Source organism: Scyliorhinus canicula, chromosome 11 (genome assembly GCF_902713615.1).
Source record: "Scyliorhinus canicula chromosome 11, sScyCan1.1, whole genome shotgun sequence".
NCBI lineage: Eukaryota > Metazoa > Chordata > Chondrichthyes > Carcharhiniformes > Scyliorhinidae > Scyliorhinus > Scyliorhinus canicula.
The window spans coordinates 87449005-87474994 of NC_052156.1; the positions used below are offsets into that span (position 1 = coordinate 87449005).

The window sequence follows — 25990 nt, forward strand, 5'->3', positions numbered from 1 at the left end:
TGTGTCCAAGTTTGCGGACGACACTAAGATGAGTGGTAAAGCAAAAAGTGCAGAGGATACCGGAAGTCTGCAGAGGGATTTGGATAGGTTAAGTGAATAGGCTAGGGTCTGACAGATGGAATACAATGTTGACAAATGTGAGGTTATCCATTTTGGTTCGAATAACAGCAAAAGGGATTATTATTTAAATGATAAAATATTAAAACATGTTGCAGTGCAGAGACCTGGGTGTGCTCGTGCATGAGTCGCAAAAAGTTGCTTTACAGGTAGAACATAGAACAGTACAGCACAGAACAGGCCCTTCGGCCCTCAATGTTGTGCCGAGCCATGATCACCCTACTCAAACCCACATATCCATCCTATACCCGTAACCCAACAACCCCCCCCTTAACCTTACTTTTATTAGGACACTACGGGCAATTTAGCATGGCCAATTCACCTAACCCGCACATCTTTGGACTGTGGGAGGAAACCGGAGCACCCGGAGGAAACCCACGCACACACGGGGAGGATGTGCAGACTCCACACAGACAGTGACCCAGCTGGGAATCGAACCTGGGACCCTGGAGCTGTGAAGCATTTATGCTAACCACCATGCTACCCTGCTGCCCCTTAATTACCTGCAACAGGTAATTAAGAAAGCAAATGGAATTTTGTCCTTCATTGCTAGAGGGATGGAGTTTAAGACTAGGGAGGTTATGCTGCAATTGTATAACGTGTTAGTGAGGCCACACCTGGAGTATTGTGTTCAGTTTTGGTCTCCTTACTTGAGAAAGGACGTACTGGCGCTGGAGGGTGTGCAGAGGAGATTCACTAGGTTCATCCCAGAGTTGGAGGGGTTGGATTATGGAGGAGAGGTTGAGTAGACTGGGACTGTACCCGTTGGAATTTAGAAGGATGAGTGGGGATCTTATCGAAACATATAAAATTATGAAGGGAATAGATAGGATTGATGCGGGCAGGTAGATGCGGGCAGGTTGTTTCCACTGGCGGGTGACAGCAGAACTAGGGGGCATAGCCTCAAGATAAGGGGAAGTAGATTTTGGACTGAGTTTAGGAGGAACTTCTTCACCCAAAGGGTTGTGAATCTATAGAATTCCTTGCCCAGTGAAGCAGTTGAGGCTCCTTTATTACATGTTTTTAAGGTAAAGATAGATAGTTTTTTGAAGAATAAAGGGATTAAGGGTTATGGTGTTCGGGCCGGAAAGTGGAGCCGAGTCCACAAAAGATCAGCCATGATCTCACTGAATGGCGGAGCAGGCTCGAGGGGCCAGATGGCCTACCCCTGCTCCTAATTCTTATGTTCTTATGTGCAGGGTAGATGGATTGGCCACACAAAATTTCCCCCTAATTGGAAAAAAAAAAATTGACAAAGATCATGTGGAAGGCTGAAATCGGGATCAGCACCGGGCACCGATCGGTTTCCAAACTAGCCTGCCCGCTCCCGTTGGCGAGATCTGGATCCCGCCCTCATCCAGTCTGATCCAACCTCACTCACTCTGACCCACTCTCACACACTCCTACCCACTCTCACCAACCCTCAGCCGCTCTGACGCACTCTCACCTGCTGACCCACCCTTACCCACTCTGACCCATCCTCACCCACTCTGGCCCACTGACAGTCACTCTGACCCACCCTCACCCACTCTGACCTACCTTCACAGGCTCTGAACCACAAAGTCACCCTCACGCAGTCTAGCCCACCCTCACCCACGCTGACCCATTGTCAACTGCCCATATCCAATCTGAGCCACCCTAATCCACTCCGACACACTCTCACCCACTCTAACCCATCCTTATCTTAACCATCCTTGTGGGAAGCACGGTGGCACAAGTGGCTAGCACTGTGGCTTCACAACGGCAGGGTCCCAGGTTCAATTCCCCGCTGGGTCACTGTCTGTGTGGAGTCTGTATGTTCCCTCCGTGTCTGCGTGGGTTTCCTCCGTGTGTTCCGGTTTCATCCCACAGTCCAAAGATGTGCAGGTTAGGTGGATTGGCCATGATAAATTGCCCTTAGTGACCCTTAGTTTAGGTGGGGTTATTGGGTCTGGGGATAGGGTGGAAGTGAGGACTTAAGTGGGTCGGTGGCAACTTGATGGGCTGAATGGCCTCCTTATGCACTGTATGTTCTATGTTCTTATCCGCTCTCACACACCCTTACCTAGTCTGATCCACCCTCAGCCACTCTCACCCGCCCTGACACACCCTCACCCATTCTCTCCCGCTCTGACCAATCCTCACCTGCTCTGACCCACCCTCAGCCGTTCTGATCCACCCCACCCTCACTTACTCTATGCCGACCCACCCACTTCACCCACAGCCACCCACTTAGCCACCCTCACCCACTCTGACCCACTTTCACTCGCTCTGACCCACCCTCACCCCCTCTGACCCACTCAGCCACTCTCACCCACCCTCACCCGCTCTCAGCCACTCTCACCTGCCCTAACCCACCCTCACCCACTCTGACCCACTCAGTAGAATCATAGAATTTACAATGTATTTGGCCCATCAAGTCTGCACCGGCCCTTGGACAGAGCACCCTATTTAAGCCCACGCTTCCACCCTGTCCCTGTAATCCAGTGTCACCACCTAACCTTTTGGACACTATGGGGCAATTTAACGTGGCCAATCCACCTAACCTGCACATCTTTGGACGGTGGGTGGAAACCGGAGCACCCGGAGTGTGGTAGTCACCACTGTTGTATTGTGCATACGAGGGTATTACGGTAAGGCCCCTGTACTACAGGTACGGGGGTAGATCCCTACCTGCTGGCTCCGCCCAGTAGGCGGAGTATAAATGTGTGGGCTCTCCGAGCTGCAGCCATTTCGGCAGCAGCTGCGGGAGGCTCCACATCTCTGCGTAATAAAGCCTCGATTACTCTCTACTCTCGTCTCGTCGTAATTGATAGTGCATCAATCCGGAGGAAACTCACGCAGTCACAGGGAGAAAGTGCAAACTCCACACAGTCAACCGGGGCTGTAATTGAACCTGGGACTGTGGAGCTGTGAGGCAGAAGTGCTAACCACTGTGCCACCGTACTGCCCCCAAAATAATGGGGAAATAATTATTCTGGTTGGAATTTTATTCATCTGAGCTCCTGCTAATACATCTCAAAAGAAATGGTGGATAGCGTCTTTAGAATTTAATAGAAGCTAAGTAGTCATTTAAATGTTCAAACAACATACAAAATGAAGTACGAGATATGGGAAAGCATGATGGCATCACTGATGACAATTAGAGATGGAGTAGATGTTCTGTGAAGAGAAACTTTGGAAGTAAAGAAGAAAAGATCTGTGTCCAAAGACATTTGGTGGTTGTGGGAAATGCAACAACAAAAGGAAACATTTATGGCCAGTGCCCCATATCTGGGATGCACATCTATCTCTAATGCCAGAAAGAGAGTTCCTAATCCTGGCCTTGTTTTCGGGCACCAAGCATTTTGAAGGAATGTGCAGAGGATAAAACAGAAGTGCCCATGGTGGCTCATTAATCTGCCTGTATCTTGATATGTACTATCACTGGGACAGGTTGCCTCATTGTCTAGAATATAGAATGTGGCATTCGGTGATCTGGAGAGGAATATGAGAACTGGAGCATATTTAGATAAATAAATTGAAAGTAGATGGTGATAGAAATACACAGCAACTCAGTCAGCATCTGAAAGAAAAGGGCTGATGTTAAAAGCAAGGGTGGCCTTTCATCAATACACCTCGAGAACTAATCTTTATCTTTCAGAGGTTGACTGACCTTTGAGGCATTTACAGAATGCTTAGTCTTTATCTTCAGGCTTATAGTACTGTCCAGTTTTCTTTTTAATCTCTAAAATAGACATGCATTAAATAAAAAGTAAACAAATGCTCTGTATGAAACTGGCAGAGGGTATTCTTTGATGAGTTGTTGAGAGGGAGGAGGGGAGACATTCCACATGAAAACTAACTGAAAGAAAAAGGGAATCACTGAGAACTGGCCTGAAAGTGAGACAAAAAGTGATTCTCTGTGAAATTACACCATTGCCAGGACTCCAATATGTAGGACTCAAGCTTACCAGGGAGCTTGACTTCATGATGGAAAATATGCTGCTGAGGATTCCAGAGCAGATGAGCAACTCCTTCTGCTGGCGCAGGTGCAAATGAATGTGATGGAGAACAACAGGCAGCAGGATCCGACGGGACTCTGTGAAAAGAAGAAATGCTGCGCTGAGCCACACTTCTACGGTGCACACCTTCAACATAAACCCTTACAGCTGTGAAAACAGATTCCCTACCAAGATCAGGTTCCATTTTGTTGAAAAAAAATAAGCAAAGTGAGAATTGGAATGGGCACACACCCATAATGAACTCTGGACATTAGAGGCTTAGAGGTTGTGGGCCTGAGCTCAGATAGCACCATTGGAATTGAGGGAAAGCTGAACCTCTTTCAGTCCATTGATCATCACAGTGACCCCACTGTAAGTTTCAGGATCTAATAAACTAAATACTGAGATGGATGCAGGCTTTAACGGAAGAGGTGGACTTGAGGCAGGGACCGAGTCAGCTACATAAATAGGCTGTTGTTTAAAGTGGAAACAGGCAGGAAGGAGGGAAGCTAGGTCAAAGAAATAAGTATCAAACTTCAAGGTGTCAGATATACACATCCTTACAAGACAGATAGGGCAGGATCGGTGATCTGTTTGTGATTGAGGATCAGGAGCCTGCCAAGAACTTGGTGGAGGCAAGTGGTTTTGGCAGTGAGTTTTAACGCCTTCAGCTGTAGAACTCTTTTGCTGTGTGTGGTGAATGTGATTCACACCGGATTATAATCTGTATATACATGTGCCTATATTGTAAGTGTAGTTGCACTACCTGACCACCAGGGGGAGTAGCTCTGGGAATGCTCGAGAATTGTACTGGGCTTCTCCCTTGGTTCCGCCCAGGACTCCTCCCCCTGGAGCTGCTGTATAAAGATCAGTGCCACATGGTCAGCCGGCCAGTTCACCGAAAGTTCAATGGCTAACCGGCTGGCTCTGTTGTGAGTATATTAAAACCACTATTCTAATCCTACAAGCACGTGTCCGTAGAACTGTTGCTTCCAACACTGTGCAAGGTGTTTAATGATCCATCTGAGTATTTTGTTTATCAGCTCCTGAAGCTTACAGTGGGGTCACTGTGATGGTCAATGGACTAGAAGAGATTCAGCTTTGTCTCAATCCCAGTGGTGGTGTCTGATCTTCAGGCCCACAACCTCTAAGCCTCCAATATACAGATATCCAGAGTTTAATTATCTCACGAGAAGAGTCAAAGTACCAGAACAGTCAGAGTTGAAAGTAGAATCAAACTGTCAGAAATGAAGGCTTCCAAACCTACAGCCTTAGACTTCTGGATTTATCCTCTAAGAAATGGATAATGCATACCATTAACATGAATGCAGTGAGGATCAGTTCAAAGGAATTGAGATAGCAGGGAATAAGTGCAAACAAATTGCCATAACTTCTAAAATGTATAGCCTCAGTACATACATAGTCACAATAAATCTTACATACCCACCTGCAATCACAGTACAAAGACTGAGCAGCTCAAAATCAGAGAATTTGGCTCAACTGTAGAATTGCATTGGCTCTGGGGGTGGAATGTTGTGACTTAGTCCTTGCCAAACAATGGGACCATTTTCAGGTTGGGAGTTCGATAAACTAATTTGGACAACTTGCTGTAACTCTTTAACCCCTGGTTAGGATGCCCAGAATTGATGGTTAAAACAGGTCTTTATTTACCAACTCTTCTGAGGGCGTCTTAACTACTTCAACGACTCAATTCAATTAAGCTGACAGAGTCAGAGGTGTCCAGTTCACCAATAATCCCACTCTGCAAAAACCAGCAAGAAGGTGGGATCCCCACCCAAAGGTTTTAACTCTCCATGCACACAAACCCTCTACTCCTTGCTGGGGAAAGCTTCCCCCTACAGGTGTGAAATAAATACAACAGCCCAGAAAAAGAATATCACTGTCTCCACATTTTCCAAAAGTAATTTTTTTTCTTTTTATATAGTTTATTATTTACTGCCATCTTGAAACTTACCTTACCAGGAGAGATGGTTTTGTATGGACCATCCCTGTCTATTTCTGTCTCGTACCTGGATATGAAAAGAGATGGCTATCTACAGTCCTTGCAATTGATTGCAGCTTGACTACGTCCATAGATTGGCCAATGTGCACCGTGCTGGGCATGCTGCCCAATGTTCCCCTCACAAATTCTCCCACTTCCTGCACTGTAAACATCTGTAGTAGCTCATCAAAGATCGCTGGGAAGGAATTGAGAAGAGCAGCCTACAGCAGAAACAATAAAATGAAAAAGTTGTTAACTTCATCAATATATATAATCCATGGGATTACTGGTAATGTCAGAGCAAATGGAATCACTTAGCCATACAGCATGCAAATATCTTGAACAGCACAGCTTGAAGTATCATTGCAAGGCACATAAAAAAACACTCCCAACTTTCAATTATTCATTTTCAGGAACACGGAAAACATAAAATACTTATTACACTGGCATGTGGCCAAGAATGAAATTGTTCAAACATAGAAGCAGTAACAAAGCTCATGCTCCTGACACTGATTTACAGTGAGAGTTATCCCAGTTCAGGTTGGAAACAGAAAAGATGGAAAATCACCTGTGGCTTCAGGGATCAGAATAACATTGTATTTTACTGTTGTTGGTGTATGTTGTATTTTTCGAGGTGAGTAATGCCAGAGCCATGAAATGGACCCTTCATTTTTTGTCACCTGGTTTGACTTCAAGCACTCTGATCATCAGGCCCAGCATAGATTGAAGCATAATAAAGATACTCCTACTCTGCCCCAGTGTTCCTCAGTCATAAATTCAGGAAGCTTCCGTCATTCACTGAGTGCTAAACTTTTTTACCTTCTTTATCCCGTGGACTGACTTGAGGTTGCCCATTCTGGGCTGATTTAGCCATGTGTGATGAATGCAGGAATTTCAGATATATTGGATTATAGGTACTTGGTGCCGTAATGGTTAAAAGCCTGTGTTAGTAATGTTTTTAAAGAATCCTGGGTTGAAAGATTTTGGGAGTCAGGGGCGCAATTAAAGCATTGTTAAAAGCTTGGGCAATCATAGAATTTACAGTGCAGAAGGAGGCCATTCGGCCCATCGAGTCTGCACTGGCCCTTATAAAGAGCACTCTACTGAAGCCCATGTATTGCCCCTCTCCTCGTAACCCAGTAACCCCCACTTAACATGTTTTGGACACGAACGGCAATTTAGCATGGCCAATCCACCTCACCAGCACATCTTTGGACTGTGGGAGGAATCCGGAGCACCCGCAGGAAACCCAAATAGACACGGGGAGAACGTGCAGATCCCGCACAGACAGTGACCTAGCCGTGTATCGAACCTGGGACCCTGGAGCTGTGAAGCAACTGTGCTAGCCACTATGCTACCGTGCAGTTTGGATTAAGGGGAGTCCCTGTGGAGTTAATTTGATTTCACCTTGGTAAGATAAATACTGTGAGGAGGCAAGATTTCAGGCATTTTTCAGAAAAGCAGGTTTATTTGCGTGGTAGAGATGCGAGCAGAAGTCGAGGAACTAAGTTCAGGTAAAAGATATGTCTGTAGATAAATTAGCAGTTTCTTTTCAGACAGTTCTAAAGAATGTGATTAGAAGGCGAGCAAAGACAAGCTGAAGCGGTTTCTGAAGAAATACAGCCAGAGTTTCTGCATGGTTCTGACATGATACAGGTTTGTTCTTTAAAACAGTGTCAAAGGTCTTCTCTTTCCCAAAGTAGACTATCCAAATATCTATGTAAAGCAGGTATGGAATCATAGAATCCCTACGATGCAGAAGGAGACCATTTGGCCCATCGAGTCTGCACTGACCCTCTGAAAGAGCAGCCTACCTAGGCCCACTACCCTGCCCTATCCCCATAACCCCACTTAAACTGCACATCATTGGACACTAAGGGGCAATTTAGTATTGTCAATCCACCTAACCTGCAGATCTTTGGACTGTGGGAAACCAGGGCACCTGGGGGAAACACATGCAGACACATGGGAGAAAGTGCAAACTCCACACAGACAGTCATGCAAGGCCGGAATTGAACCCGGGTCCCTGACGCTGTGAGGCAGCAATGCTAGCTACTGTGCCATCATGTTGCCCTATTCTTGAATGCTAACTGTATTTAATATTTAACACTGGATTGAGCACTGAGATTTTTTAAATATTGTTTGAGTGGGAATAAAGATAGCAGTTAAGGATTACTGTATTCACTGTATCGATTAGCATTGTTTAAGGGGTAATTGAAAGCCTTTTCTGGTATGATGTTAAAGACATTTTAATACTGTGTTAGTAATAAAGTTTGTTTTAATATACCATATCCCTGTTTTTTTTTTGTAAAATCACTCCTGGAGCGAGGTCTCCTTTCCTCATAGTCTTACAAAGGTAAAATAAAATATTGGCGTTTTTGTCCAGTATCCCAGCCACTGTTGGGGTCTGGTCCGGGATTGTAATACATGTGCATGAGGAACTGGGTTGAGACCTCCTGACCTCTTTTCAAATGGATTCTTTAGTCAACAGACAAAGGAGACTTTCATCCTATCAGTCTAGGTTGGATTGAAACTAAAGACTGAAAGATGCAAAAATCAGCATCTTAAGTCTGTTAGCAGGTATGACACAGCATTGGGCTTGTCTCTCAGATGTGCTGCAGTTACAGGACTAACCTGTGTGAAGATGAGGGTCTCAGAACTTCTGCTATCCAAACTAAGGACAAAACGGATGGACTGAAAGAGCTCCTGAACACTGGCACGAAACTGCTCCTCTTCTATCCCACCTGTTGCTCTTGAATATAAGATCCGTGATTGCACAATAAACTTGAACAGATACTCCAAAGCCTGGGGATAAAAAGAAACACAAACTCATGGGATAAATTCAAATAAGGAAGGTTAATGATCCTGCTATGACTGGGATGGAAGGAGTGCACATTTTCTTTAGCCCCACTGCTCTACAGGTCGCACCATAAAAGTGTAAATATCTAATTTACTCACCAAATGGCCAATTGTTCACCTTTGCTACATATTAAAAGAGACCGTAACCAGGCTACTTGCATTAAACTCAAAATAATTGATTTAATATGAAACAAAACCATTTTAGAACGACTGCAAAACTGGTCAACATACAATTTGCATCCCAGAAGTGTAACAACTTACACCGTTTAAAATCCCAACACCCACACACAGGACACCCGCTCCCGGTGGCCTTCAAGGTGATAGTCGCCCTGACCTTTTATGCCATGGGGTCCTTCCAGGCGCTGAGTGGCGACCTGTCCAGGATCTCACATGTTAGACGTTTAGCTGCTGTAGCATTAAAAGTCAAAGGTTCTGCTGCTTTTCCACAAAACACCTTTAATTTCCGTCAACAGACTTTGCACAAACTCTAACATCACATCACCTGACACAAGGACCACCTGAAGCCCCTTTACATATCAGTGTCAATTATTGGATGCTCAACATAAATGAGACAACTAATTGGAATGTCTCTTAACCCATTACTTAACAGTCTTCCCTTCCTTAGAGGAAAAAAAATAATTAGGTGAAACAAAGTTACAAGAAACTCACGCAATTTCCCCCCTTGTTTTTTTTCATTTTTGGAAGAAAAAAAAAGTAATAGAAACAGGCGCCCTTCTTTAACAATATCCAAAAGTTTCTGTGAACTAGCCCCTCTTTTTGTGAAACAGTCTGACAATTGATAGCTACCGTCAACCCATTTAATTTTTTGCTATCTCCCCTCTGTCCAACATCTGCTTCAAACTTGCAATGTCTATCCTTAACCTTTTTTTCATTAACACTTTTTTGTAGAGTGCACATTTTCCCACAGGGATATATTGTCAATGTGACATTCAATAGGTATATTTCCCGAATCCTCTAAACCAAACCCAAAATGTCTGTCAATATCTGAGATATATAAAAGGCCATATCCACCGCCTCTACAAGGCTTAACATCTCAGCAGCCAAAGTGCTTTTGACCACTCTCCTTATTTTCTTTATTTCCCACGCAAGAGGGCAACATTTACCATTGTTCCCCAAAAGGAAAATTATAAAACCTCCTGCGCTTAAAACCCCATCACATAAATTTGCATCGGACGCATCACTATAAACAGGGCGCGATTCTCCGCTGCCCACGCCGGTTGGGAGAATAGCGGGAGGGCCTCCCGACATTTTTGACGCCCTCCCGCTATTCCCCCCCCCTCGCCCGACCTACGTCACGAATCGCCGTTCGCCGTTATTTACGGCGAGCGGCGATTCTCCGCGGCCGAAGGGCCAGGCCTTTACGCCTGTTTTTTCACGGCAGCAAACACAACTGCTTGCTGCCGTCATAAAAATGGGCGCTGGGTGCCCGTTTGGGGCATCCAGAGGCCCATTTGGGGCGGGAGCACCACTGTTGTGCTCGGGAGGGGACAGGCCCATGATCGGTGCCCACCGATCGTCGGGCCTGCGTCCGAAAGGGATGCACTATTTCACCTCCGCCGCCCGACAAGATCAAGCCGCCACATCCTGTCGGGCGGCGGTGGAGAAATGCGGACCGCGCATGCGCGGGTTCCGTCAATGGCGTGATGACGTCACCCGCGCATGCGCGGGTTGGAGCCGGCCACGAATCACCTTGGCGAGCGGTCTTAACGACGGTCGTTAAGGCCGTGATGCCGTGATCCCGCTCCTAGCCCCGATGGGGGGGAGAGAATCGGGTCCCGGGAACGGGCGTGAAGGCTGCCGTGAAACACGGCCAGTTTCACGGCAGCCTTTACGACTCTCCGCATTTGCGGAGAATCTCGCCCTATGAGTTTCAAGTGCCTAAGGGCACCTAAAACCGGGAACCTCAAAACACACTCCTGCATTTTTAGTTTGACCAACGCTTTATTTGCTCTTAGTATGTCTTCCACTTTGGGATCATTCATTTTTGGACTCAACTATAAGACATCAAAACTCTCGTCCGGTCTAGTCTGTCTACCTAACCAATTCAGTTGCACAATTAAACTTCGCAGTTGCTCTTTTTCCATCTTTGAGACCATTGGGTCTTTTTGTGAAACCCGGCCACGACTAATTGCTATTGGGCTGATGCTTTCCAAATAAGATTGCTGACATAAAGTTGCCCGAACTTAGTCTGTCCGATTTATAGTCCAATATATTTAAATGCACCGGAAGCCTGACCTCCAATCCTGAATTCTTTCCTCAAACCAGAGATTACAATAGCTTCAAAATCACTAGTCCCACCACACAAAAAATCATCGACATGCATCATAAAGATGCCAGAAAGATTTCCTTTATAGTGCCAGTAAAACATTGCCGGATCTGCTTTCAACTGGCAACAGCCTAACTTGAACAAAACTGACCTTACCGAAAAGTACCAGACTCAAGATGCATCATTCAATCCACATACACATTTGTTCAACTTCCAGAAAACCCCTCTGTGTTAGCTGCCTTTCGGAGGACGGAGAAAAATGTCTCTTTGGAGCTGATGCCCCTGCAAAAAGGCAGCTTTTAAATCGATAGATTTGCATTCCCATGCCTTTGTGGCTAATAGAGCCAAGAAGATCTTTAAAATAACCTTTCCTGCCGTAGGTGAATCTACCCTTAAATCCTGATCTTCTGAGTTTTCTTCAAATTCCCTCGCCACAAGCCTGGCCTTTGCCTTATAAGTTCCATCCGGAAGAACCTTTTCCGTGCAAATCCATCTGTGGGATAGAGGTCTTTGTCCCCTATCCGGTACTTCCGTGTATACCCCAAATTCACTCCAACTATGCAGTTCTTGCTGTTTTGCATCTTTGATAACTTTTTCATCTAATTTATTGGAAGCCACCAAAATCTCACATGCATGTGGGCTTCTACTCCTATTAGTATTCGTAGTCTTACTCATGTTCCGAGATCTTGATAAACTTCGTCTCCTCTCCCGCCTGGTATCTCGTTCTGTACTGATACTGCTTGATCTTTCCCTTCTGCTGTGGGATGTCCTTTCAATAGTTCTCAACCTTTTCCTGCGGACCTGTTCACTACCCGATGTACTATCAGAACTGGCACTGCGTTTCTGTGCCCTCCATTTTTGAACTTCGTGTTCCCAATCCATTGTCTTGACTCCCTCCCCTGAATGCTGTACATTCAACCAATGTTTATACTTTCCAGTGGCCTTCCATGCTCTACTAATAACAGTTGCCTCCTTCCATTGACTAGACCCTTCAGGCAAGTATGTCACTTTTGTACCAACTTTTGGCATTCGCCCTTTCGGAAAAATGGCCTGTTCTAATTCATCAGAAGTGTTGTGTTCCTCTACAGAAACCCTGTCTATATCAGTTAATTGGTCCTCATAGTTCTGTAACACGTGCGTACCAGATGACTCTGGCTCCTTGTAATGTTTGTTTGCTCTGTCTAAATCTGAAAATTTGTACTCTGTACCCATTATCCTTGATGAATGTAATGTGCCCTAACAGTTTGATTACCATGTTGCAAAATAATTGTTTTGCTATCTCTGCCTATGATCTTCCCTGGCCCTTTCCATTCATTAGAATTGTCTCTCTTATAGTATACCATGTCTCCTTGCTGAAAAATGGCATCTGATGGCCGTACATTATGTCTTAAAGCTCTGCAAATTCTTTCAGAGACTTCTGCTTCCAAAAAGGCTTTTCTGCTGCTATTTAATGCATTTAAATGCTCAGCAAAAGCAGAGCTAATTGTCGTCCCTTCCCAAGCTGGAGGCTGGTCATCTAAGATGGACGGTATTTTAGGGTTTCTACCAAACACTAATTGATAGGGACGAAAGCCCCCAACCATCTGCAATGAATTTTATGCGTGCGCCACCCATGCTGAAGCTGAATTTAACTTGCAGTTTGGTCTATCCGCCAAAATTTTCCGGAGCATGTCATCTATCACCGTGTGGTTTCTTTCACACACACCATTACTAAATGGGCTTTCCGCAGCCGTATTCTTAACTATGATATTCACATTTTCACACATTAGCAAATCCTCCCCTATTGTCCAAAAAGAATTTTGCCAGTGGGCCCATTCCTGCCCCTATCCATTTTTCCACGATTTGATCCAGAATTACGCTCTTTTCTTTATATCGTACAATCGTTGATTGACTAAATCTGGTTGCTAAATCTACACAATACAAAATAAATATATTATTGGCTTTATCCCAGATCTTAAGGTCAATGGCCACAATGTCGTTAAAATCCTTGGCCAAAGGTATGGTTACAATCGGTCGTGCTGGTGTCCTTCTGTGCTTCCTACAAAGTTCACAGTGATCACTAACCTGTTCTATCAGTTTAGTATAGTCTTCATCCCTTACCCCTGCATCCTTCAATAAATGTTTCAACCTCCGAGGAGACGGATGCTCAAATTGCCTATGCAGTTTTAATACAAGAAGCTTTTTATCAGCTAAAGTCCCATTTTCAACTGCCATTAACACATCCTTAACAACTGTACTTGAAATATTATTTGTCAGTAATGGAATACGATAGTGAATTGTAAGTCCACTGTGTTAAGTAAGTGTTAAGTAAACAAAATCTTCCAGGAAGATATGAGTTATACCTGTGACTAACTTGCAACATTAGTTTCACCCGAATAGCACCCACGTATGTCTTCCGAGGAGTCAGGGACTCAAGGGAATCCCTGTTTATCACTTGGAATTTTTTAACCCCTTTTTTGGTTTAGGGGGAGATTTCTTGGGATCGCAACTTCAATATGCCACAAGTTTCCAGTGGTTTCCATCTTCTTGTTGATGTAATACTGCACCTATACCATCTTTTGATGTGTCAATAGATATTTTGGTGTTCCTTGTTGGATCAAAATATGTCACCATGGGCGTGGCTGTAAGAGCTTTCTTCAGCTGGAGTCACTCCTGCTCATGCTGCTCTGCCCAAGTGAAATCATTCACTTTCCATAGGATGTCTCTGAGAGATTGGGAATAAACTTACACGTGGGTCAGGGCATGTTTAGTATGGCACCCATCTTCATTTCATCTGGCTCTATTCCGTGAACAGAAAGCTTGTCGCCCAGGAATGTAACCTCCTGTACTCCAAACTGGCATTTGGCCATATTGAGCCTCAGCCTATTCCGCCTGATGTTTTGTAAGACATTGGTCAGTCTGTCATTTTGTTCCTTTAAAGTGGAACCCTACAAAATGATGTTATCTACATAGACGCGGACCCCCTCACTGCCCTCAATGATATGTTGTCCATCTTAGACGCAGATATAAAGCCAAAGGGCATGCGAAGAATGCAATATCTGCCAAAGGAGTATTGAATGTGCAGTATAAAAGTGCTGGAATCTGAAACAAAAGATAAAATGCTGGAAAATCTCAGCTGGTCTGGCAGCATCTGGAGGGAGAGAAAGGAGCTAACGTTTCGAGTTCGATGACTCTTTGTCAAAACTGCTGAATGTGCAGTACTTGGTACTTTCTTCATCAAGCTTGAGCTGCCGGAATCCCTGCAATGCATCGGGTTTGGTGAAATATTTTGCACCAGACATCTTGTTTGTGATCTTTTCCCTCTTTGAAATTTGATAATGCTCCCTTTTAATGGTTGCATTCAAATCTTTGCGATCCATACAGATCCTGAGATCGTTATTCTTCTTTTTCAAACAGACCATCGAGTTGATCCAATCTGTAGGCTTTTCTATTTTCCTTACAACTCCAAGCTGTGTCATCCTGTCAAACTCTGTCTTGAGACAGTCACGCAATTGTGCTGGAACTCTTTGAGGAGCGTGTATCACCGGTTGAGCATCCTCTCTCAATTGTATTTTATATGTGAACGGCAGGACACCAATGCCCTTGAATATTTCTGGAAAGGCCTGTAAAATGGACTCCACTGAGCCACTGTGTGCACTCAGTGCAGTCAGTGATGTAGATTCTTCGCACCAATTTCAGTGCCTCACACACTTCATCACCCAATAATGATTCACGACCTTCATCATCAATTCAGAACTTCAGCTTGTGCATTTTGTTTTTGACTTGCGCATCTAATTCGCACATACACAAAGTGTCAATCTTTTTACCATTGTAGTCTTTACGTAAGACCGGCGTATTCTGAATTCTCGGCTTTAGCTGCATGCTCTCAATATCTCTTACTCTGATTAGGTTTGTCTTCGCACTGGTATCTAATTTAGCAGTAATTAGCAATTGATTGATAATCAAAGGTACAGTCCATTTGTCCCTTGTAACTGCTGCAATATTCCTTTCAGCACTCCTTATATTTGTGGGTGGCATTAGCATCGCTGAATTCCTGACAATCAACATCCTGGGATTACCATTGATCAGAAACGGAACTGGATTGGCCACATTAATATTGTGGCTACCAGGGCAGGTCAAAGGCTAGAAATTCTATGGCGTGTAACTCACCTCCTGATCCCCTAAGCCTGTCCACCATCTACAAGGCACAAGTCAGGAATGTAATGGAATAATCTCCACTTGCCTGGATGAGTGCAGCTCCAACAACACTCAAGAAGCTTGACATCATCCAGGACAAAGTAGCCCGCTTGATTGCTCCCCCTTCTACAAACATTCAAACCTCCACCACCGACGAGCAGTGGCAGCCATGTACCATCTAAAAGATGCACTGCAGTAACTCACCAAGGTTCATCAGACAGCACCATCCAAACCCACAACCACTACCATCTAGAAGGATGAGAGCAGCAGATACCTGGGAACCCCACCACCTGGAAGTTCCCCTACATGTCACGCACCGCCCTGACTTGGAAATATATCGCTGTTCCTAAACTCTCGCTGGGTAAAAATCCTGGAACTCCCTCCTTAAGAGCACAGTGGGTGTACCTACACCTCAAGGACTGCAGTGGTTCAAGAGGGCAACTCACCACCACCTTCTGAAGGGCAACTAGCGATCAGCAATAAATGTTTGCCTAACCAGCGACACCCACATTCCGTCAACAAATTTAAAAGAATATTGAAAACTTAGCGGAGAGATACGGGATGAAAAGGAACGAGTGCTAGTCTGCCTGAGAGCTAGACTTCGGTGAGGAATGCTGTGGGAGGAAAGATGGCAGAGGCAAACTTGCCATGTGGGGCTGCACCCATTGCAGTGAACACGCTTACTGAAGTGATAGTGGTGGAGTTTGAGTGGGTGTTTGAGCGGCATGTGAAGGAGATGATGGGAACGCTCAAAAAGTTGGTGGATGATACGTTTACCCCGATAAAGAAGGCTCTTGGAAAGATGTCATCAGTGGTGCGGGAGAAGGGAGAGCTGTTGAAGGAGATGGAGGAGGCATTGTTGTGGCACAGTGACCAGCTCACCTCGATGGGAGAGGAGCTGCGGAGGGTGGAGGAGAATAATAAAGGGCTGAGAGTCGAAATGGAGAACCTGGGGAACAGGTCACGGCGGCCGATTCTGGATTCTGGGGCTGCTTGAGGGGTTGCAGGGTCAGAGGCCGATGGAGTACTTTTCGGAGATATTTGCCAAGTTGTTCAGCAAGGAGAACACCTCCATCTTTGAGCTGGAGCCAAAGACGAATGATCCACCAAGAGCGGTGATAGTCTGCTTGGTCTTGAGATGGGCCAAAGAGAATTGGGAGGTGAGATAGGAAGGCAGTGGTATTCGTATATACCAGGATATTATGCCGGAGCTGGAAAGATGATGGGCGGCCTTTAACAGGGTGAAGGCGTTGCCTTGTAGGAGTAATATGAGGTTCGAGGTGCTCTACCCAGCAAAGTTGAGAGTTACACATAACTCCAGGGGCTGTTACTTTGAGACGGCAGAGGTGTTCATGAGGGCTCCAGGATTGGGATTGAATTGTGTTTGTACTTTGTTATCTTATATTGTGGTTAAGAAGGGTTGGTTTGTGGACAGTTGGATAATGTGTTGGGGGATGGGTTCTTTCCCCTTTTGTTTGTGGTTTATCGTGTTTGTCTGGTTTATAAGAGCTGGATGTGGGGGTTTTCTGTCTCAGGGAAAGTCTGAGGAGGGGGCTCTGGCAAGGGATGGGGTTCTTTTCTTTGAGTTATTGGGGTGGTGGTTGGTAGAGTGGGGTGGGGTTTGTTCTTGTTGTTTCGCATTGTTTTGTTTGTTTTATGCATAACATTTTTTTAAATGAGTAAAAATATTTTTTAAAATGTATAACTGTGAGGGAAGGACTGGTAAGGTGTTGAGAGCATAGCTGTTTACATAGCAAAGGGACCAGACTGAAGTAATCTGGTAACTATGAGGTTTTACATGAACACATTTTCACTTCAGTGATTTCCAACTGGATGCTCGGTCTAATGTACTTTGACAGAGGGTGAGTGAATGAAGAAGGGGATTATGGACATACAAACAAGGAGCATGAGTTGGCCATTCAGCCTCTCGAGCCTGCTCCGCCATTTAAAAAAAAAATATTTTTTATTCTCCTCCTTTTTCACATTTTATCTCAAACTTACACCCACCAACAATAAACAATAATCAGTAACAAATATGTTAATGCCCACATCAATAACAACGATCCCATCATCCCACCAAACCCCAAACATTAGCCCACATGATCACACAAACAAATGACAAAAAGAAATTCGGGATCACCCATAGTCGCCATTAACACACACAGCCCCCTCCCCCTAACCTTCCCACCCACACGCCACAACTAATGTTCGATGTTATTCAGTTTTTGAAATTCCGTAATGAATAAACCCATGAATTGTAGAACCCCTCCATCCTTCCCCTCAGTTCAAACTTAACCTTCTCAAGGGTCTGTTATGTTCCTTGAAAGAATGCTAGAAGTCGTTCAGCAGTTGAAGGAAGGTTTATTGTGCTACACAATAAATGACTGCTTTTGCTTTTTACTTACAGAACTGTACTTGTAAAGATAATGCTTCTCTATGCTCTGCAACTAGGCCTGACCACACTAACAGCCCAGAGCTTTAGTTCCTTCCCTGTCCTCCTCGCCGTCTCTCCACCAATTGAGGGGGAGGGCCTTTGGCGTCACTCTTATATGTCCCCGTGCTGCCCCCTGGTGTTGCTTCCACTGGTGGTGCTTCCATTTCCCATCAGCACCTTATGTACATATTCAAGCGAGGATCACTACATCCCCCTTTTTCACTTTTAAAAAAAATAGATGCAGAGCTGTAGCGAAACATAAATTCAAACACAGTTAGTTTTATATACAGAAACAAGGTAGAGCAATGATAGTGTCAGTCCATGTTCACAAGTTCAGACGGCTGGATTCACGTCTGATCCGGGTAGACCTCCTGAGTGGGCATGGAGATCCAGAGTCTTTTAAGTCCATTTGGACACCTGCTGCTGGAGTTCCAGGAAGTTGCCTGACAGCGTCCTGCAGATCTAGTGTTGGAAATACAGGTCGACGAGGTCTTTAGAAGGTCTCGGCGATTGAGTCGAAACAGTGTTCCATCGTCGGACTTTACAACGTAGGATCGTGGCGATATTTGGCGGAGAACCGTCGCCATGTTAGACCAACCCCCAGCCGGGTGTCACAACCTCACCGTATCGTTGATTGCCAACAGATGCAGTACTTTTGCCTGCTGGTCATAGTGCTGCTTTTGCACCTGACGTTGGTGACGCATCTTGTCCAGGACTGGCGAGTGATCGGGATTGGTGAATTGTAATGCTGGTAATGTTGTCCGCACATCTCTATTGAAGAGCATTTGAGCCGGTGATAGTCCAGAGCTCAAAGGCGACGAATGGTATGACAGGAGGGCCAAGTGTATGTCGGACTTTGAGTCCGCAGCCTTGCTGATTAGTTGTTTGATAATGTGGACACCTTTCTCCACCCTGCCATTTGATTGCGGAAAGTGTGGACTCAACATCACATGCTTGAAATTGTACTGCTTGGCGAAGTCTATCCATTCCCAGCTGGCAAAGCAAGGACCATTGTCGGACATGACCGTCCGTGGGATGCCATGCCTGGAGAAGGTTTCTTTGCAGGCCTTGATGACTGACGCCGCTGTGAGATCCGGGAGTTTCAGTACTTCCGGAAAGTTGGAGTAGTAATCGATGAGCAGAACATAGTTTCGGCCCATGGCGTGGAACAAGTCTATGCCAACTTTGTCCCAGGGTGACGTGGCCATCTCATGCTGCTGCAGTGGCTCCTTGCATTGTGCCGGTCAATGCCTTTGACACGTGTCACAGGTGAGTACCATGTTCGTTATGTCCTCGTTTATCTCTGGCCAGTAAACGGATTGTCGTGCTCTCCTTTTGCACTTTTTGGCACCAAGGTGCCCCTCGTGAATCCTGCGGAGCATGTCCGCCCGGAGCGCCAGTGGGATGACGATTCTGTCATTCCGCAGTATGATGCCATCCACTACGGACAGTTCAGTTTGGACGTTTTGGAACTGTGGGCACCGTCCTTTTGGCCAGCCATGCTGAAGGTTGTGCATGACTTGTTGGAGGGTGGTATCTTCCCGTGTCGCCTGTCTAATTTGCTGCAGCCTCTCGTCCGTTGCTGGGAGTGTCTCCCTGCACCACTGTGCATGAGCTTCCACATCATTGATGGAAGCCGGCGGCGGATTGTCAGCATCAATGGCTCGGGATAATGTGTCAGCTATCACAAGGTCTTTGCCAGGGGTGAAGACCAGCGTGAAGTCGTACCTCTGCAACTTCATCATCATGCGTTGTAGGCGCGGCGTCATATCATTTAGATCTTTGTTGATGATGTTTACCAGCGGTCTGTGATCAGTTTCCACGAGAAACATGGGGAGACCGTACACATAGTGGTGGAATTTGGTCACGCCTGTGATCAACCCCAGGCACTCCTTCTCGATCTGTGCGTACCTGCACTCTGTGGCGGTCATCGCTCGTGAAGCGTAAGCCACTGGGACCCAGTGCGACTGGTCATTCTGTTGCAGTAGCACCGCACCAATTCAATGTTGACTGGCATCGGTTGAGATCTTTGTAGGTTTTGCTGGGTCAAAAAATGCCAGCGTTGGAGCTGCCATCAATTGGTGTCTCAGATCATCCCATTCATCTTGGTGATGTTGGGTCCAGGCAAACTCCGTGTCCTTCCTTATCACTTGCCTTAACGCCGTCGTCATTGCTGCTAGGTTAGGTATGAACTTGCCTAGGAAGTTGATGAATCCCAGAAAACTGAGCACCGCTTTCTTGTCATGTGGCCGCTGCATGCTCTGAATTTCTGCGATCTTCTCAGCGTCCGGCTTCACCCCGTGCTCTGATATTGTGTCACCCAGGAAGGTCAGAGAGGACCATGCAAAGGTGCACTTGGCCCTGTTGAGCTTCAGCCCAAAGTGGTGGATTCTTTGGAAGACTTGCTTCAACCTCGCAATGTGGTCTTCCTCTGTCGTTGACCATATTATGATGTCATCAACATAGACACGGACGCCTTCAATGCCTTCTATCATCTGCTCCATTATTCTGTGAAATATTTCGGATGCAGATATAATGCCGAATGGCATCCGATTATAACAGTACCTTCCAAACGGCGTGTTGAAGGTGCACAGCAGTCGGCTGGAATCATCGAGCTGCATTTGCCAGAAGCCTTGTGAGGCATCAAGTTTGGTAAATATGCGTGCTTGTGCCATTTCGCTCATTATCTCCTCTCGCTTGGGGATAGAGTAATGTTCCCTGCGAATGTTCTTGTTCAAATCCTTGGGATCTAAACAGATTATGAGTTCACCAGACGGTTTCTTAACACACACCAACGAGCTGACCCAGTCAGTCGGATGTGTGACTTGTGATATAATGCCTTGAGATTGGAGGCGTTGGAGTTCAGCTTTTAGCTTGTCCCGCAATGGAGCCGGCACCCTCCTTGGGGCATGAATGACCAGTATGGCATCCTTTTTGAGCAGGATTTTGTATTTGTAGGGTAGCGTACCCATGCCAGAGAAGACGTCGGGATACTCGCTGATTAGCAGCTGTATGTTATCGGCCAGTCATGATGAGTCAGCCGCGTGCATGAAGATCCTTTAAATTAGCGCAAATCCTTGCAGGCTTGAGCACCTAGCAGTGAGGTTCTTTTGTCGCCCACAATTTCAAATCATAGTCCTGTTGTGACTGTCTTGTTGGCTACTTGTAGGTGGCAGGACCCCTTTGAGGTGATCTGGTTTCCATTGTAATCAGTCAACTTGCAGGTAGCATTTCGTGCGTCCCTGGGATGGATGCGAGATCTTTGCTCGTCATCAAGTTTGCGGACGCTCCCGTGCCCAGCTTGAAAGTGATGGGGAAGTTGTTCACTTGCACCGTGGCACTCCATTCGCTTGTGGATTCGATGACATGCACGTGTCGAGGCTTCGTGGTCAGCTCCTGTGGTTCCGCTGTGGCGTTGATGATTCCAACGCCATAGGTGTTCTCCCAGGAGTGGAACTCTTCGTGGTCGGAGAAATTTCCTTCGGGTGCCGGAGTGTCCATTACATCAACTGTGCATACCTTAAAGTTTCCATGCCTTTGCATTGTAGAGTAATATTTGGCGGAGGACTGACATAGGGAGGCAAAATGGTTAATTTTGGCGCATTTTCTGCACCTTTTTCCTTGTGCAGGACATTGTCCTTTTAAATGGGCGGAGCCACAGCGATGACACGGCATGATGTCCGTGACGTCACGCGTTTGTGACGTTTGCGCATGCGCAGCGCGACTTTCAGTCTGGGGCCGGTATTGCGAGAAGTGCGCATGTGCGTACCGGGTACTTCCGGGGTCGCGTCGGTCGGGATTACGCGCATGCGCAGACGTGCCATTATGGGCGCCAATGACCGGAAAAGAAGGCCTGTGAGGAGAGGCCACCATGCTTACATCTGCCTCGTGGTGAGTTTTCTCCATGTTTTGTTTGTCAAACAGCTCCAGTAACTGCTGCTTTTGCTGCTCCTGTTGTAAGCTTTTTGCGATAGTGTTTTTTTAGTGTTAAGTCATTTTGCAGCAGTAATGATTCCCTTAGATTTCCATCAGCAAGACCATAGATTCATTGATCTCTGATGATTGTATCTGTTAAATCAGCATAGTTGCAGCCTTGTGCTAGCAAGCGCAGATCTGTTACAAAATTGGAGATAGTCTCCCCGTTTTCTTTGGAATCTGTTATGCAGGTTGACTCTTTCAATGATTTCATTGGATTGTGATTTACAGTGGTCATCAAATTTTGCTACTATCACTTGATACTTAGTTTTATCTTCAGTATCACCATACGTAAAAGAGTTATAAATGTGCATCGCCTGCTGGCTTGCCGTTGCAAGTAAAAGTCCAATTTTTCTGTCATCGGTGGCTGCATTTAAGTCCATAGCTGCCATGTATACCTGAAGCTGCTGTTTAAACATTTTCCAGTTACTATTTAAATTACGGGTAGTTCTCAGCATCCCTGGAAGTAGCGTGTGCTCTATCGCTTCAGTAGGTTGTCTGGAATCGAAAGGCTGCGAAGTCTTCCACAGTCAGGGGGCCGGCCTGTTGCTTTTGCTGGTTGCATTGGTTCTTTCTGGTTAATAACTTGATCTATCTAGTGCTGTTCAAAGAAGCCACTCCTGTACCATGTTATGTTTCTTGAAAGAATGCTAGAAGTCGTTCAGCAGTTGCAGGAAGGGCGATCAGCGAGGCGAGGGCTACAACATCTGCCTCTGCACCCGTTTACAACCCTGGCTGGTCCGACACCCCGAATATGGCCTCCCGAGGGCCCGGGTCCTGTGTCACGTGCACCACTTTAGAAATTACCACAAAAACCTCCTACCAGTAATCCTCGAGCTTTGACCAGGACCAAAACATATGAACGTGATTAGCGGTGCCCCCACCCACAACGTTCACACACATCTTCTATTCCTTCAAAGAATCGGCTCATCCTCGCCCTCGTGAGGTGTGCTCTGTATACCACCTTCAGCTGTATCAGCCCCAACCTCGCGCACGAGGCGGAGGCATTCATTCTCCGGCGCACCTCACACCAGAACCCATCCTCCATATCCTCTTCCAACTCTTCCTCCCACTTCGCTTTGATTCTTTCCAGTGATGCCTTCTCCTCTTCCAAAATAGCTCCGTAGACCGCTAACACTACCCCCTTCTGGACCCCCAGCCCCCCTGTCATCAGTACCTCCTCCAGCAATGTGGAGGCCGGCTCCACCGGGAAGCTCTGTATCTCCTTCCTGGCAAAATCTCGAACCTGCATGTATATAAACATTTCCCCCTGCTCCAGCCCATACTTCGCTTCCAGCTCCTTCAATCCTGCAAACCGACCCCTAAGAAACAAATCTTTTAGTGTCTTAATCCCGTTCTCCTCCCATTTTCGAAAATTTCCATCCCACTTCCCTGGCTCAAATCTGTAGTTCCCACGAATTGGCATTTCCCTTGACCCTGCCCCCAACCCGAAGTGTTGGCGAAGCTGCCTCCAAATTCTCAATGAAGCTATTATTACCGGACTCCCTGTTGCTCGTGCTTTCAATCCTGACCCCCTGCACAAACTCTCCTTCAATCTGACCCACTGGGAATCAACCCCTCTGACCCAACTCGGCACCTTCTCCACATTCGCTGCCCAGTAGTAGAACATCAGATTCGGAAGACCCAAACCCCTTGCCTGCCTTCCCCTCTGTAGCAGCACCTTTCTAACTCTGGCCACCTTTTCTCCCCATATGAATGAAGTAATCTTTCCCTCAATCTCTCTGAAAAAAGCCTTTGGCAGGAAAATCGGCAAGCATTGAAAAATAAACAGATATCTCGGCAACGCGTTAATTTTAACCGCCTGTACCCGACCCGTCAGTGACAGAGGGAGACTATCCCACCTTTCCAGATCAGCTTTAACTCTCCCCACTGATGCGCTATCAATTACGATGAGACGAGTGTAGAATGTAATCGAGGCTTTATTACACAGAGATGTGTGGCCTCCTACAGCAGCTGGCGAAATGGCTGCTGTTCAGAGAGCACACACATTTATACTCTGCCTACTGGGCGGAGCCAGCAGGCAGCGATCTACCCCCGTACCTGTAGTACAGGGGCCTTACCGTAATACCAATATATATACAATATAATAAACAGTGGTGACTACCACATTCAACCCCTGTTAAAAATGAGTCCAGCGGAGGTGGTGGAAAACTATATACATACAGATTGGTTTTAAAATTACAGAGAAGGTTACAAATTTAGATGATCCGGCGCCTTGATCTGTCGTTGGGAGCGCAGCAGTGCTGGTGGCGACTCAGGCGTCGGCTTGGTCTTCGGTGACTCTGGGAGCGTGTCGCAATCCTCTTCATCCCCGGGTGGGAGCAAGGGGAGGACGGATTGTCCTGGAGAGGGGCCTGCAGTGGGGTGCGTTGGGGGGAGGGATGGTGGCGGCGGGGCAGAAGAGGGGGGGGGGGGTGTGGGGACCCAGCTCGTGCCAGGTTCCTGAGGGAGGCTGTGGCTTGGCGGCCGTTGTAGTACTCTAAGTAGGCGTACTGCGGGTTTGCGTGGAGTAGCTGTACCCTCTAAACCAATGGGTCCGCCTTGTGGAGCCGCACGTGCTTGTGGAGGAGAACGAGTCCCGGAGCAGCCAGCCATGTTGGGAACGAAACCCAGGAGGTGGACTTCCTGGGGAAGGCCAAGAGATGTTCACGGGGGGTTTCGTTAGTCGCGGTACACAGGAGCGACCGAATGGAGTGAAGTGTGTCGGGGAGGACCTCCTGCCAGCGAAAGGCCGGGAGATTTCTGGACCGTAGGGCCAGCTGGACGGCTTTCCAGACCGTCCCATTCTCCCACTCCACCTGCCCGTTTCCCTTGGGGTTGTAGCTGGTCGTCATGCTCAAAGCAATGCCCCTGTTGAGCAGGTACTGGCGCAGCGCATCGCTCATAAATGAGGATCCCCGGTCGCTGTGGACGTAGGCGGGGAAACCGAACAGAGCGAAGATGGTGTGAAGGGCTTTGATGACAGTGGTGATGTGTTAGGCAGGTTGGTTCGATGTGGGCTGCACTCGATGCAGGGAAGTTAGAAACAGACGTCTAACACTGGAGAAGATCCAACACTGTTTTATTCAACTATAGAACTGCTATACATATTCAGCTGTGGTCGACACTATGCTGATCTGACTGGTGACCTTGTAGTAGCCTGACCAGACATACTAGCTACTGCATGGTGTTTGCACTTGCTAGCTCATGGACTCTGACTGTCTCAGTAGCTGGGTCCCGAGAGAGCGGGAAACCGAGTGCCCTCTGGCTTTATAGTCGGAGTGTCCTGTCTGGTGATTGGCTGTACTGTGTTGTATGTTTACTGGTCATCCAATTACTGCCTGTCTGCATCTCATTATATACATGAGGGGATATTATGACAGGTGGCAAACGTCACATCGGGGCATGGATTGGCGAAGGGGAATCGGGAATACTCGTCGACCACATTAAGAAAGTACGTATTGCGGTCGGTGGAGGGGAGGGGCCCTTTGAAGTCCACGCTGAGGCGTTCAAAGGGGCGGGAGGCCTTCACCAGGCGCGCACGGTCTGGCCGGTAGAAGTGTGGTTTACGCTCCTGGCAGTCTCTGGTGATAGCCCTGACTTCCTCGATGGAGTAGGGCAGATTGCGGGCCTTTATGAAGTGGTAAAAGCAGGTGACTCCTGGGTGATAGAGATCGTCGTGCAGGGTCCAGAGTCGGTCCACTTGTGAGCTGGCACATGTACCTTGGGATAGGGCATCGGGGGCTCGTTGAGCTTAGCGGGGCGATACAAAATCTCGTAATTGTAGGTGGAGAGCTCGATCCTCCACCTCACGATTTTATCATTTTTGATCTTTCCCCGCTGTGTGTTGTTAAACATGAAGGCAACCGACCGTTTCAGTGAGGAAAGTGAATCTCCTGCCGGCCAGGTAATGCCTCCAATGTCGCACAGCTTCTACGATGGCTTGGGCCTCCTTTTCGACGGAGAAGTGCTGAATTTCGGAGTCATGGAAGGTGCGGAAAAAGAATGCCACGGGCCTGCCTGCCGTTTGAGGGTGGCGCTAGAGCGATGTCTGATGCATCGCTCTCGACTTGGAAGGGGAGCGTCTCGTCGACCGCGTGCATTGCGGCCTTGGCGATGTCGGCCTTGATACAGTTGAAGGCCTGGTGAGCCTCGGCTGTCAGTGGAAAGCGGTGGAT

The 25990-nt window shown here is 46.8% G+C and overlaps 1 protein-coding gene across 1 annotated transcript in view; it reads right to left on the reverse strand.

Moving 5' to 3' along the window:
- dock3 (dedicator of cytokinesis 3) overlaps positions 1–25990 on the reverse strand; it is a 1304448-nt gene that overhangs the window by 386146 nt on the left and 892312 nt on the right. The window contains 3 exon segments of the mRNA XM_038810823.1: positions 4050–4177; positions 6110–6302; positions 8716–8886. Coding sequence (XP_038666751.1) covers positions 4050–4177; positions 6110–6302; positions 8716–8886 — 492 coding nt within the window.